The sequence below is a fragment of the Dama dama genome, chromosome 23 (genome assembly GCF_033118175.1).
Source record: "Dama dama isolate Ldn47 chromosome 23, ASM3311817v1, whole genome shotgun sequence".
NCBI classification, from domain to species: Eukaryota; Metazoa; Chordata; class Mammalia; order Artiodactyla; family Cervidae; genus Dama; species Dama dama.
Genome location: NC_083703.1, coordinates 39,970,803 through 39,985,346, shown reverse-complemented (window position 1 = coordinate 39,985,346; position 14,544 = coordinate 39,970,803). Strand labels below are relative to the sequence as shown.

Here is a 14,544-nt window from a genome sequence, read left to right as displayed (position 1 = left end):
CAGAGTCCAGGAGACGCTATAGCGGGTCTGTGTTTGGTCGAAGGAAATACTTAGATCCTTTCATATAATATTCTAAATGTCTACTATGTACAGAATTTCAGAATTCAGGCAACTTCCAACTTTTGAAGGTTAGCTTATTAGCATCGAGACAAGAAACTGCCCCCTCCAAACCCCCGCTGACTTCAATCAAAGCAGACTTGCCTGTTGAGCAGGGGTCTGGCTACCACTTTATTAAACATTATTGGCCCAGACCTTCCTGAATAATTTTTTATAAAACTTCCCCTGCATACCTTCCTGACAAAGTCACTGTTCCAAGGGGGGAGGTGCTGCCACCTGCCACCCATCCTTCCATGCTGCAGCGAGACATCTTTTTCAAATAAGCACGTGTTCTCCGAGACCAACCACCAGATCTTCCTCCGTCTATCTCTTCTATTTTTCTACAATCCATTTAGGACTCTGCCATGTTATGTGAACATTCCCCTACGTCCAGGTTGATCAGGGCTCACAAAATGACCAATAACACTTTTGCTCTCAAATTCACCATCATGAACACGGCTTGGAAAATGATTGCTTTTTAGGATTTTTACCACCAGATACTGCCAGGCGATGAAAATAGCTGTGTCCATGTATGTAACCCTTCCTCTCAAACCTTTGGGGGAATAAGTGGGCAGTGCTGAGGACCATCAGAGCACGCTCTCATTTCCAGACTCTTAAAGATGAAGGGAAGAGCTGCCCAGCAGACGCGAAGCTGCGTTTATGAATGAATGCATTCATGGCTGGGTTTCCTGCCTTCTGTGTTTCCTTACAGATCTAAAGTTGTAACTTCCACACAGTGCTGAACTACATGAACAGTTTCTATTTCTATTCTCTGTCCCCCAAGGAGAGAATACTTGGCAGCCCATGTAACGTTTAAAAAAAAAAAATCCTTTCCTCTGGCTGGCATTCAACTTTTATATTTTTAGATTTGGAAATACATTTCCCTCTCCCTCCACCCAGCATATATATTTTTACTCTCCTCTGACTCCTTCCAAACTGCAGCAAAATCTGTTTCCTGGCAATTTGAGAAGTGAGAACTGTTGGAGGGAGGGAAAAAAGTGAGGAGACATGTGATGCTGTCATGTTAGCATGGAAACATTGCCCAAGGACAAAACCAGGGGCCGTCTTGTGATGTTTTCTTCTGCTCACACCAGCGTCCTATTTTGATCTCACCGAAGTTTACTCCGGCGACCCCCATTCAGACATTGTGACCCGCGTGAAATCAGCAGGGGAACCGACTTCTGAAGATAAGAAGAGCTGATGCTCTCACAACCATCTGGACCAAACTGTCACTCGGAATTCATTGTAAATATACAAAGCAGGCAGGCCGCTCAGCTGTAGCTCTGATCTTAAAGTGCCCATCCTAGTGCTGGGTTAGAAAGTTCATTCCTTCAACAAGGACTTATCGTGCCATTGCTCTCTGCCAGGCTTGGCTCCAAGCAGCAGGAACAGGGCAGCTTCTGCAATGTTGGTTTTGCAACAACCCTAAACTCTCAGCCTGGGCACTTTAGAGGTTACATAAGACCTGGGCGGCAGGGGTGGGGGAGAGAGGGGGCGGAGGCGGGAGAGGAGTGTCTGCAGTACTCCCAGAAACACCAAAACCTTTCAGGTCAGAAGACCATCTTTTCCTTCTGCTGCAGGATTTTTGCCTCCTGTCAGAACAAGAGCTGGCTAAAAAAAAAAACACAGCATAAACTTTTCTGTTTCCTGTCTGAGGATTATCTAACCACAAACACCAGCGTGGATTCCAGTTTTACATAACACTCTGCGGTACATCATTACACTCCGCTTCTCAAAGGGAAAGAGACAACGTGAGGATATTGCAAGAATTATTTTCACACATGAATTATCGTACAGTATTACAAAGAGTTATGTGCAAAACTCCATTAAAAATCATTTACAAAAGGAAGTACAACACAGTATGTGTTGAGGGTTCCAGATGTATAGCAAAAGCTTGAAAAGGTACAAAGTAGAAAGCCAAACAAATCAGATGACTGGGCATCTTTACACAGTACAATAACATACTTCTGTAACTACCTGTGTGACACGGATACAAGAATTCATTCTCTGTGCAACCCCCCGACCCCCACCCAAACAGGTTTCATAAAACAGAAATTGAACTTCACCACACATTCCTACAACACAGACAGGCTTTTTTTGGTGCATCGGCAAACTCCTTTCCAAATAGTATTTATTTAACTCGATGAAACTCACATTATGTGGTTTCTGCCCTAAAGAATTTGATGCTGTTAGTTTTGATTTATGTGGAAAAGGGGGGAAAAAAAAACTGTTGCTCTAATTTTTTTTTCCTCGTGGGGTTTTCAAAATTGCTTCCAAAAGCAAATAACATGGGACAGATTTTGCAAACCTCACTGCATATTTACAGTATTTTCAGCATAGGTGGTTCCTTCTACCTCCTTTCCCCACTTCCTTTAAGGAGCCTGAACCAGCAGGCTCCACTCTTTAGTCTCCTGTGAAGAGTCTATATTTCCCTCTCAGTCTCTCTCTACATTCATTTCTCTCCTGATTCTCAGCATCACTTGGTGAAAACACAAAACAACATGATAGCTCTGAGCGTGAACAAGGTAACGACAGTACATCGGATTCCAAAGGCATTCTGTGGCCAGTGTCAGAAATACATGGCTGTAAGAAACCCAGTAGTCTCTCCCCACAAAGTGGCCGAAACATCCAGTTACGGAAGAGAGACCTTTAAAATGCAATACTCTCAAATCCAGCAAGAGATTTCTTTTTTGCATCATTCAATGTTAAAATCACATGCATAATTATAGAATATCTTAAAAGTTACAAAAATATTTTAAAAACCAATCCTGACAGTTTACCTGCAACTGCTATAAAATCTTCTATGAAATATATAAAAACACAAAGGCTCTTTGTAAAAAAAAAAAAAAACGAAGGAAGGAAGGGTGGATGAAGGCATCCACGGAACTGAGAGGTCCTTGATGCACTGCATCGGACCGTCTTGTCAAACGCCTGCTGTTGAACTCAAGAGAAGAGCTGGTACTTAAATGTTTATTCAGTACATATGCACACACGTGAGCCAACCCAATACCTGGCTGAGGGGTAGGCAGCAAGCCATGTGGGGACACTTGAACCAGTGGATGCAACTTTCCACCTCTGAAGGACAGACAGGTCCTCCTCTTTGCCGAACCTCAGCGAGCTCGCTGGGGAGTCGTGGTTAAAGATGCCCTTGGCCAAGTGGGCCTGTGGATGGCTCGGTCATGGGTCCTCAAGGAGATGACTGCACAAGACCGTGGACGCCAGAGGCCAGGTTGCTAAGTCTCCCCCTTTGGACGCACCACTGGGAAGCCTCCACGAGTCCCCTAGGAGGCGCTGAGGTCTTCCTCCCCGTTCTGGAAGATGATGCCATAAGGATCCTTCTTGATGCGCTTGTAGACGAAGTGGAAGACGTGGGGTTGTGGCCGGCTGTGCAGCTCGGCCTTGATCTTCTGCGGGTACGTGTCCTCTGCGAGCTGCTGCCACGTTTCATCCACAAAGAGGAAGAGGCTGTACTCCTGGGGATCGGCCACCTTGAACTTCTCGGCGCAAAGCTGACACACGTCCTCAGTGGTGACGTACGGCCTCACGAGGAGGGTCTTTCCCGTGCAGCCACTGTTGACCTCCTGGAATGCAACCCGGAGGTAATTCTGCAGGGGGTGGAAAAAAGAGATTTGGGGGGGGACAGAGTCAGAAGAGGAAGAGAGACGGCACAGATGAACCTGTGGGATGCCAAGGAGAGGGCTCACAGGTGAGCCTCACCAGGACGTCCAGTGTCAGGACACCAGGCCTCCCAGGTAGGGAAGGGGGCTGATCCCAGTCGGGACAGTGGAGAGCACACTGCATGGTCTGGGTTGCTGTACTGTTGTTATTGTTTAGTCGCTCAGCTGTGTCTGACTCTCTGCAACCCCATGGACTGTAGCCTGCCAGGCTCCTCTGTCCATGGGATTCTCCAGGCCAGAATACTGGAGTGGGTTGCCATTCCCTTCTCCAGGGGATCTTTCCAACCCAGGGATTGTCCCCGCGTTTCTTGCATTGGCAAGCAGATTCTTTACCAACAAGCCACCAGGGAAGCCCTGTAATTCATCCCAAGTGTCAGAAGCAGGAAGTCTGTTCAGCCCTGCTCTTTCAGTCCCTTTCATAATGCTGGGCTGAGAAATTCCTGGTAAAGAGTGTCAACTTACTGCTACCCTGATCTTATCCCTCTAGCCTCCAAAACTGTGAGAAATAAATCTCTGTTGTTCATAAGCCAAAAAAAAAAGAGTGTCAACTAGAAGTGATGCCAGGTTTATTCCCAGCTTGAAAAGTAACCCAGAGGGCAGAAGAGCCTGAGCCAGGACAGCAGGGGGAGACACATAACATGAGGACACAACAGCACAGGCCCTGTTGGCTCTGGACCACCTTTTATGAGGCCTAAGCAGGGGCTATGCTGTTACTGCGGAGAGCCGACCAGCCTTCTCTCCCCTAAGGGCAATTTCACACCGTTGAACCCAACGCAAGGCTCCAGGAGGCTCTGAGTGCCCTGTGGAAAGTTGGTGGCGGTGGGGGGAACATGGATTCTGTGGAAAGACTTGGGAGATGTGCTGACTGGGTGCAGGGTGCTGCCATGTGGAAATGGAAGGTGTCGGGGGGTGGGGGGTGTTGGCAGGCCCCGTGTCATAAGCAGTGCCAGGCGAGCGGCATCACAGGACAGACTGGGGTCCTGACCAGGGGCAGGGTGTCCCAGCCTCCCGCCCGGTTCTCCCAGCATCCATGGCCCCGAATTATTCTTCAGTTCCACTTCTTCAGGAATGGGGGTCACCAGGTAAAATAGGGGAGGCCCTGTTACATCAGATTTTCAGACAGAAAATAAATGCACGTTCCTTTTCAAAACATGGTCGCCCTACTCAGGTGTGAAGGGGAGCGAAGCCCGCTGCCTGGGTCCCATGAGGTTCCCCTGAGGGTTTCCTGGGCTGATGGAAAAGAGAGCTCTCTTGGGAAGGACAGTGCAATCTGCACATGAATGATAAATTGAGGCTCTGAACCGGAACGTTTCGGGGCACCTCTGAGCACACACCTGCCCTGTTTTACTTACCCCTCCTCTCTCCTCCTGCGCCCTACCCCCAGCACACGTGGCTCGAACGCCTGATGTGCATTCACTCACTGACTCCTGAAGAGGACTTTGTGCAGGAGGCCTACACTATCCCCATCTGACCAGGGAAGAAACTGAGGCACAGAGAGGCTAGGTAACTTGCCCAAGGCCACACAGCGGGCGAGTGGCAGGCCAGCGTTCCAGCCTCTTGCCCATGAGGTGGGGTGCTACCACTCAGGGGTGAGCAGACGCGTGTGTCTGTGAGCCTGACTTAGGTGTTCCAAATGCAGCCTCGCTTCCTGGCTTTGCTCCTTCAGCCAAGCTGAGTGCCAACAATCTCTGTCTTGGGCCTATTCTAAGAAGATGCCCGTCTGCAAGGTGAGCGAGGCTGGTGGGGAGGGGTGTGCGTGAGACAAGGGCTCCGTGGACTCTGGGGGTCTCTGGCCAAGAAGCTCCAGATAGAGACAGAAGGCTGGGGGAAGGTGGGAATTGGAAGGACATGCATTTTCCTTCAAGAACACCTTGCCGACCCTGCCTTTCCACAACAGGCTCCTTTAAACCAAATGTACCTTTTGAGAGTTTTCAGAGCATTAAAAAGGCAAAAAGGGCAAGGAAAGTGAATTGGGACTCAGAGACAAATCTGGCCTGCTTGGGAATTCACCACGTGGCATGTGGACTCAGTCCGGGTTCACAGTTCTGCTGGAAGCTTTTGAAATAATATTCGAAGACCTGTGCAGACTCACTCATCATTTCATAGACTGTGAGCCCATGAAGTGATCCTGTGTTGGGTCAAGATTTCTACAGCCTCAACCCGCCTCTCCTCTCCAGGAAGCACGCTCCATAGGAACCCCACTTTCCCAGCACCAGTTCATGGACAGAGAAAATTCTGGATGGGGAATTCAGGCAAGATTGGGCTCAGATGTTCATGCTCCAGCTCTGGCCCTACCAGGCTGCCAGAGCTGACACTGTCAATGAGACCCTAGGGGCTTCTGTTTTGGGGGGAGGGGGCAGGGAGAGGAAAAAGGAATGTGGGCACTGCACCCCTCCATCTTCTCAGAGAGGCCAGGTCAAGTGCAGGGCCTCACAGGGCTGTTTCCATACGGCAGGTCACCTGTCTGCCACCTGTGCCAGAAGCGTCCTTCCTGTAGGCTTTCTGAGGGCCTAGGTGCTCAGTATCCATGCAGAACCTTCAGGAGGAAATCCTGCCTTCATTTGACTATTTCCTTAAGGGCAGCAAAACTTGGGCCAAATACACACACACACACACACACACACACACACACACACTCTCTCTCTCTCTCTCTCTCTTTTAAGGAAAAGAGAGAAGTGAAACAAGGTCAGAAGATGGTTTAAAATATCCCTTTTCCACTGGATGATCGGACGAGAGGGGGCCCTGGGCCACGTGGGCCGTGCGGAAGCAGCAGGGCCCATCCTGGCCACTGGCCACGCACCTGAAAGTCGTCCACCGAGGGGACGGTCCGGTTGGTGGTCCTGCGTTTGTGCCACTGCCTCAGGGTGTCCCTGGCCTCGGAGCTGAGCAGCCGCGCCGCCTGCTCTTCCTGGAAGTTCTTTATCAGGGAGAGGGCCCCGTACGTGCTCGTCAGGTAATAGCCTCCTGCAAAGGGTAGACAGAGTGAGTTCTGCAGGGGTTCACCTCTGGGGACCACAGGAGGGGGACCAGAGAGTCAGAAGTCAATCTCCACCTTGCCCCTTCTCTTCCACACGCATTTTTTTTTTTTTTTTTGAGCAAGAGAATCCTCTTCCATCCATTCCTGCATTCCTCTCCATGGATGTGCAGCTAACCCAGGCCTGAGCCACTGCCTGGGGACTGAGGACCAGGCCCTGCTTCCACTGATGGAATTTCCATTCCAAAGCTGAGACTCACAAAATCAACCGAAGTGCAACTGTGAAAACGCTTTGCCAGAAAAGATCAGAGCGCTGGAGCCTGACATATTGAGGGCGCGGGGAGGGTGGTGGCTTGTGAGGGCGGCGGGGTCCACTGCTGAGGTCAGAACACTTTCCAGTAGGAACAGGAGTCCACCCACCTCCCAGCAACACCTGCTTTGAAGCTTCTCATTTAAGAATTCCTATGTGCTAAATTTGAAGTGAACTATATATACACTTTGAAAGAAATACACAATATACAAGTGTGCTTACAATAATACGGGGTTTTCAAAATAACCTCTCCCTCATGTTTCCCTTTCTTACCCTTACACATAGGGACTCACAGGAGAGGACATTTAGGAAAAGGTTAATTTACAGGGAAAAGGAAGTGGCGTCCCTTTTGCTGGTGCATTTGGGAATGATTTCCTGTTTGTGCTGCGCTGAGTTGCACAGTTGTGTCTAACTCTTTGTGACCCCATGGACTGTAGCCCACCAGGCTCCCCTGTTCACGAGGATTCTCCAGGCAAGAATACTGGAGTGAGTAGCCTTTCCCTTCTCCAGGGGATCTTCCCGACCCAGGAATCGACCCGGGGGTCTCCCACATTGCAGGCGTATTCTTTACCACATGAACCACTAGGGAAGCCCTCTGATGTCTGAGGGGGTGTTAAAAACACTTACAATACTCTGAAAGGCATGTAAATGTGTTCACAGTTTGGTCCTAAACTATAGGGTTGTCCAATAAGTTCATTCTGGTTTTCCTCAAAGATGTCACAGGAAAACCGGAAAGAACTTTTTAGCTAACCCAATACGATGAGGTGCCTTTCTGGCACTTGGAAAGCTCCTCGCTGGAGGAAACACTAGAGGGCGCACTAGATGCTTATTACAAACTCCGCAACTGGACACTGCACGTTTTGGACTGAGAGACATTCTTCGTCCAAATACCTGTTGAATCTCCACCTTGAGCCAGGTACAGAGCCGGGCTGGGTTTGTAAAAATTAGAATCTGAGTCCCTGCTCCATAAATGCATTAAAAGAAAATGGATATTGGTGTGTTATTCATGCAGGGACCAGAAGTTAGCTGTGGTTAAATGAGTTTTGTCTGCCAAGTGTCACTTCCATCACCAAAGTATTGAGTGTTAACACAAGACCCTAGAGAACTTTCTCTCTGGTCAACGAGTGGCAACACTCGAGATGGCAGGTGGTCCACCATCTAGGAAACGAGTTGAATGCCCCCCTAAGTCATACTGGACGTGGAATCTGAGAAACAATTTTGTGGTTTTCAGGTCACTGGCAGAGATTTGGGGGTCATTTTTTTTTTTTTTTTAAGATTTTTTTTGATGTGGACCATTTTGAACGTCTTTGCTGAGTTTGTTACAATATTGCTTCTGTTTTATGATTTGGTTTTTTGGCAGGGAGGCATGCAGGAGCTTAGCTCCCCAACCAGGGATCGAACTTGCATCCCCTGCATTGAAAGGCGAAGTCCTAACCACTGGACCACTAGGGACATCCCTGGAGGTTATCACTTACTGTAGCATCCTCTCGCCCACTCTGAGCAGCACACCTGCTATGCATCCATCATAGGTCAGCCTTTTTGTTCAGAATCATTTGACTAATTTGGCAGATTTACCACTCAGCTGTAAGCTTCCTAGGGCAGCCCCCACAGTACACAGTAGAGAGTTTCAAGTGGCTGAGTTTTACTAAATATTTTACCCATGAACAAATCACATGATTGAGTGGGAAACTCAGTAGTATGGAATTTAAATGTGACACAGAGGATTTCAGGAAAAACCAATATGGACCTAAGGACTCAAGAGAGGCTTGTGGAGGTGTCAGAATTGGAGCTCGGACTTGGAGGGACGACCACTGTTGAGTTGGGGATGGGGGTGGTTTCCTTTGAATGTCAAATTTTTCACTCTATGGCTCAAAGTTCAGGCCACTGAGGGGAAAACGCCAAATGCTGGAAGCACAAAACTGACCACACTTGGAAACATGTGGATGCAATTAGAGTAAGGTTCAAATTTCAGCAAAACTAACCCTGCCACTAGGGCTGTACATGTCAAAGGGATTCTATGACGTCTTTTCCGTAAATGAAACGACCTGCTTCAACAGCAAAAAACTGATGTGGGCTGTGCTTTGGGCTGTGGGGCAGGATGCAGGGCAGGACCAGCTGTGCATCTCCTCCTGGTCTGCCGGCCTGACAGGGCCGCCCGGTTCTCCCAGCAAGGAGCCCAGAAGCCAGGACATGGCTGAGTGAAGGCGGGCTCCAATGAAACCCCGAGCTGACTGACTGCTCTGTGTGTTTTCTAGCTGCGTCCTTGTCTTTCTCTGTGATTCCCGGAGGTGAGGACCTGCCCACCTGTCACTGACACAGTACCCTGAGCAATGCCTCACTCTGGAGAAATGCTGGGAAAAATGACAGGAAGTGGCTGTCTCCATCCTCAGGTCACAGGATGTAAGCATGTGTTTGTCCCAAGTACACACTGTCAGCAACAGAATGGTAATTTTCTGAGGGAGGCTGGCATGTCCTTTCCCCAAAGCCCCAGGAGTTCAGCACACTTATTAGTAGAATTAAACATGACTGAAGCTCAAAATAACCCTCGCTGCATATACAATTATAATAATAATGCCATGGAAGAAAGAAAAGAAGGGCATGGAAATGAATGTATGTTTCCTCCTGGTCCCTGGACAAAGCCACATGCTTCCTCCCTCCTGGGAATCCCAGGGCAGAGCCGGGGAGGAAGTCTCCAGGCAGGGTCTGGGCAGTTTATCCTGGAGGGTCCGGCCTCAGCATTGGTTTATATTAATGAGGGGAGATAAACTGGGAAGAGGTAAAGGGATGGATGAAAAGATACTCATCACTGGTCCTGAGTCAGCGGGTCCCTGCAGGGGTGGAGGGGGACCACAGGGCTCCCTGGAGGCCAGACCCTCTGACCCAGAGCCAGGCCCTGGGGACCAAGGGAACTAATGCACACGTTTGGGGGGTGACAGTGCACTGCCGTCTCCTCCAGGGAAAATCCCGGGATGCTACATTCTCTAGGGAATCCCATCGGCATGTGGATGGACCTTTCCACTCAAGCCCAGACTAAAACTCACTAGAGGAAAAAATGTTAGGCGCCAATTCATCACTCAGAGTCCATGTGGGCTGAGACACATGAAATGAACTGTCAGGACACACAGGCCGAACAAGCTCCGATCTGCTCCCCTTTAAGACAAGCTCATACAAGAGTCCTCGTTATTTCAGGCCTGTGCACCACGGTGACAAACACCCTAATTATTTCCATGATAAAATACTTAACCCTGTGTAAGGACAGGGATTCCTGTGAAGACTTGTTGGAATGAGGCAGACAGGAGGAGGACGACTGAACTGACAAAGTAAGTTGAAAGCAAATTGCCCAGATTTTTTTAATCCGCTGTGGTTTTATGTGAATGATGAGCAGGTGCTATTTTTTTTCTTTTTTTGTAAGAAAAGGAAATCACTGATGCTATTTTCATCTTGAAAACCAAATTTAAAGAATAAAGATGAAAACAAAAGACAGGCCTTTGTCCGATTCACTGACACAACAGTGGGCAGTTATGCTGGCAGTGGAAATATTCTGCAGGAAAACTTTACAGTTTTCCTGTGAAATCAAAGAAACCATTTCTTTTAAGTCCCTGATTCTACTGAATGGTATTTTTTTTTTCTTTACTGCAACTAAGCAATCTTGGTGAAGTATAATTATGGCAGGGTTGCATTATTTTGTGTGTTTTTTTGACTTTTCCAAATTTTCTGCGACGAACATTATGACTTCTGTAATCTGGAAAAAAGTCAGTACCTTCTCACAAATGAACAAAACTAAAATGGCCGTTAACCCTGAATATGTCAAGAAGCACCCATGTAAGTGCCAGGTGGATCTGAGGTTTTATTTGGGGGGATGAAGATGTTTGGGCGCTGAAAAGAGTTGGAGGATTGCCCCAAATTGCAACTGGACTAAACGCTACTGAATTGTCCACTTTACAATAGTTAATTTTAGTTTAACCATGAATGTACTAAGGGCTACTGCATTGCTCATTTTCAAATGGTTATCTCATGTTCTGCAAACTCTGCCTCAATTTACAAAGAAAAGAAAATAAAAATGAAGAAAAGCACCCAGTTCCTCCCACTTCTCCAAATGTCCGCTACCTTCTCCATGTAGCAGGGACGGATCCAGAAGCTCCATCATGTATTCGACCTCCGTGTCTAGCTCCAGCATGTCACACTGCGCTATGACATAGGTCAGGACCGGCAAAAAGTCATCTGCTCCGTACATCCTCCCTGGAGTAGGAAGAAAGGGGTGGGGACAGACGGGTTATTTTTAGCTGCATTTCTCCCTTTCATGTCCTACTTGCTGCTTTTATTAGCAAAGAGCCATGCAGGGGAAGTGAGGTGGGTATTTCTGGAATCCTACAGTGGGGAGGGCTCCTTCCCACTGCCCTCATCAGAGGCTGACCCTAACTCAGAATTTCAGGATGAATGTCCAAGTCAATGAACACAGGGAAGATTGTTTTCCCATTTCCATGATTTGCCTCAACACATGCAATATATCAGGGCTTCCCTGGTGGCTCAGCAGTAAAGAATCCGCCTCAATGCAGGAGAGGCAGGTAGACGCAGGCTTGATCCCTGGGTTGGGAAGATCCCCTGGATCTACTGGAGTGGGCAACCCACTCCAGCATTCTTGCCAGGGGAATCACATGGACAGAGAAGCCTACCGGGCTACAGTCCATTGGGTCGCAAAGAGTCGGACATGACTGAGCACACACACACGTGCAATAAGAGTCCTTTTTTTTTTTTAAAGGGTTTCACTTTTCAGCAAGTGACAGAATAAAACATTTTGCGTTAAGTGTCTACTTAGGATGTTTCTCCTTTGTGTCTTCCTATTGCTTTCTGTCCAAATTAACCAAACCATAGTGACCAAAACCAACTTCAGCAAGGAACAACTCGTCCTTCTCCGTCTTCAGTGTGACTTAAATGTGCTCCATCAGTGGACATCAAATAAATACATCTGATTAATATCTGACCAAAAAAATGGTCAGTCCGTACTATGTTTTATCACGACAGAGATTCTCAACTAGTGGTGACTCTTGCCTCCCAGAGAAGTCTGGCATTGTCTGGAGACATCCTTCACACTCATGACAGGAGGGTGGGCGTGCAAACAGCAAGCATCCGGATGCTGATAAACTTCCTAGAGGAAGTGGGACGTTCCCACAGCAAAGGACTAGCTGGCTGTAATATTATTAGTGCTGAGGTTGAGAAACTGCCTAAGAACAGAATCCTGTGCAGATATAACATGGGGGACTTCTTATAATTTGACAGGCTACAGAAAATATACTTCTTGGGACGTCCCTGGCCGTCCAGGGGTTAAGATCCTGCACTTCCAAGGCAGAGGGCGCAAGTTTGACTCCTGGTTGGTGAACTAAGACCCACATGCTGCTTGGCTCAGCCAAAAAATAAAAGAAAATCCATTTCTTGCATGTGAAGTATGCTTCAGAAGCGGTGTTCATCCGCCAGCATCACCAGCCCAGGAGCTCATGTGTTAACATTTCTGCTCAACAATCAGCAAAGTGCATGCTCATGGTGACCTCCCCCAGCCGTGAGAAAACAGAGCCTGTGTTTTCTCTCTGCTGCCTCTCCATGAAGCAATTTCGCTCACTGGAAACACTGTGATCATCCAGGGAATTAAAACGGCTCGCCCAAGACCTGGGGTACCACAGGGCTCATCACTACCCATAAATCAGGGTCACTCTCGCATCTACAAATAGCAGCCCTGGGGAAACCTGAGGGCTGACACGTGTGAATTCCTATTGCACTGCATCAGCTCAGAGCAAAGAAGGGGTGACCAATAAATGACTGTAATGAGACCTGAACGCTCCAAGTTTCTGACATGCTATCACGGACACAGGCTCTCACTAGCCAGAATGCAGTAACAACAGGAATAATCGGGACTATCTCCACCATGCTTGGGGCTATGCAAACATTGATCTGTCTAATGCCCACCTTAGGAGGAAGGCTAGGGTCACACCCAGGACAAGAACAGAACCGCAGCTTGGAAGGTTGATTACAGAGGTTGAAGCCCCACAGTTAATGAACCCATTCCCAGACCCAGGGTCTCAACTCAGACCCAAGACTGAGTCTGTATCCACTGCCCTGAATTAAATCTTTTTTTTTTTTAGCTTAACATAACTTTTTTAAGGGTTTTTTTTTTTCTTTTTTGGATATGGACCAATTTTTAAAGTCTTCATTGAATTTGTTACAATACTGCTTCTATTTGTTTTGATGTTTTGGCCACAATGCCTGTGGGATCTTAGATCCCTGACCAGGTGTCTAACTCTTGCCCTCTGCATTAGAAGTGCAGAATCTTAACCACTGGATTGTCTGGGAAGTTTCTGAACTAAAGCTTTTATAAACTGGCATTGTACAAAACTCATTGTTGCCCTGCCCTGGATTTTTGGTGCTGTTAGTTTGTTGCATGTGGACTAATTTGCATTTTTGTGAGCCCCTTGGTGAAGTCAAGAAGCTGAAAGGAAGAGCAGTTGGGGATTGGAAAGCCCAACACGTCCCAGCCCCATCGGAGGGCCAAGAGCCTGGATGGGGTGGTGGCCTCACCTGAGTTGTTCTCCATGACGGTATAGATGAGCTTGCAGACTCTCAGCAGCAGCATGACCTTCTTTTCTGGCGAATACATCTTCTGCATGGTCATGAACTTGACCTTGATTTTCTCCACGTCTACAAAGTCAGGGGTGGGGGCGAAGACGCCCAGCTCCTGTGGATTTCTCTGCCGCACGAGCTGCAGGTTCTCCTTGAGTTGTTTCCATGAGCCATCGGCGACGTGGAAGTGCTTCAGCATGGCCTCGACATGGCCCTTCAGGGGCTTCAGGATGCACTTGTGCATGGCTTTCTCCAGCACCACATCTGCCAAAGAAAGCATAGCTACTGTGACCATTGTCTGAAGAAAGAAGAAACATAAGGTCTGCTTTCTGGAAATGCACACCTGCAACTCTGTGCATTGGTTATCAGGCAGACATGTCCCAACTGCACAGCCAATCAACCAAAATTTAGCCCCACATCATTTACATACTGGGCTTTCCTGGTGGCTAGGACAGTAAAAAATCTGCCTGCAGTGTGGGAGACCTGGGTTCGATCCCTGGGTTGGGAGGATCCCCTGGAGAAGGAAATGGCAACCCACTCCAGTGTTCTTGCCTGCAGAATCCCCATGGACAGAGAAGCCTGGAGGGCTACAGCCCATGGGGTCGCAGAGAGTCAGACACTGAGTGACTAAGCATAGCACACATGCATTCACACACCAACGTTTCTTTTTTCTTCAGTGAAGAGCCAAGAAGAGTGAATCTTCCCTAACAGTCTTATAGTCTCTCTTGCATGCAGTCAATACAACTGAATATATTTGTTTTAACTACTTTTACACCTTCTCACCCATAAGCACAGGTGAATATTCAAGAAGGTATGCTTTCTACCCAGTCTTTCCACTGAGGAGCCAGTGAACAGCTAAGCAAATGTGTTATGTTAAA

General features: G+C 48.0%; 1 protein-coding gene across 12 annotated transcripts in view; it reads right to left on the bottom strand.

The window, feature by feature from the left end:
* Nucleotides 1–1,852: 1,852 nt before the first annotated feature.
* Nucleotides 1,853–14,544, bottom strand: part of RIN2 (Ras and Rab interactor 2) — a 212,378-nt gene continuing 199,686 nt past the window's right edge. For all 12 annotated transcript variants that reach the window (XM_061126440.1, XM_061126438.1, XM_061126432.1 and 9 more), the window contains 4 exons: nt 13,625–13,930; nt 11,165–11,296; nt 6,574–6,737; nt 1,853–3,701 (listed from right to left, as the gene is read on the bottom strand). In XM_061126440.1, coding sequence (XP_060982423.1) covers nt 3,378–3,701; nt 6,574–6,737; nt 11,165–11,296; nt 13,625–13,930 — 926 coding nt within the window. In that variant the 3' untranslated portion in view covers nt 1,853–3,377. The remainder of the gene's footprint in view (nt 3,702–6,573; nt 6,738–11,164; nt 11,297–13,624; nt 13,931–14,544) is intronic.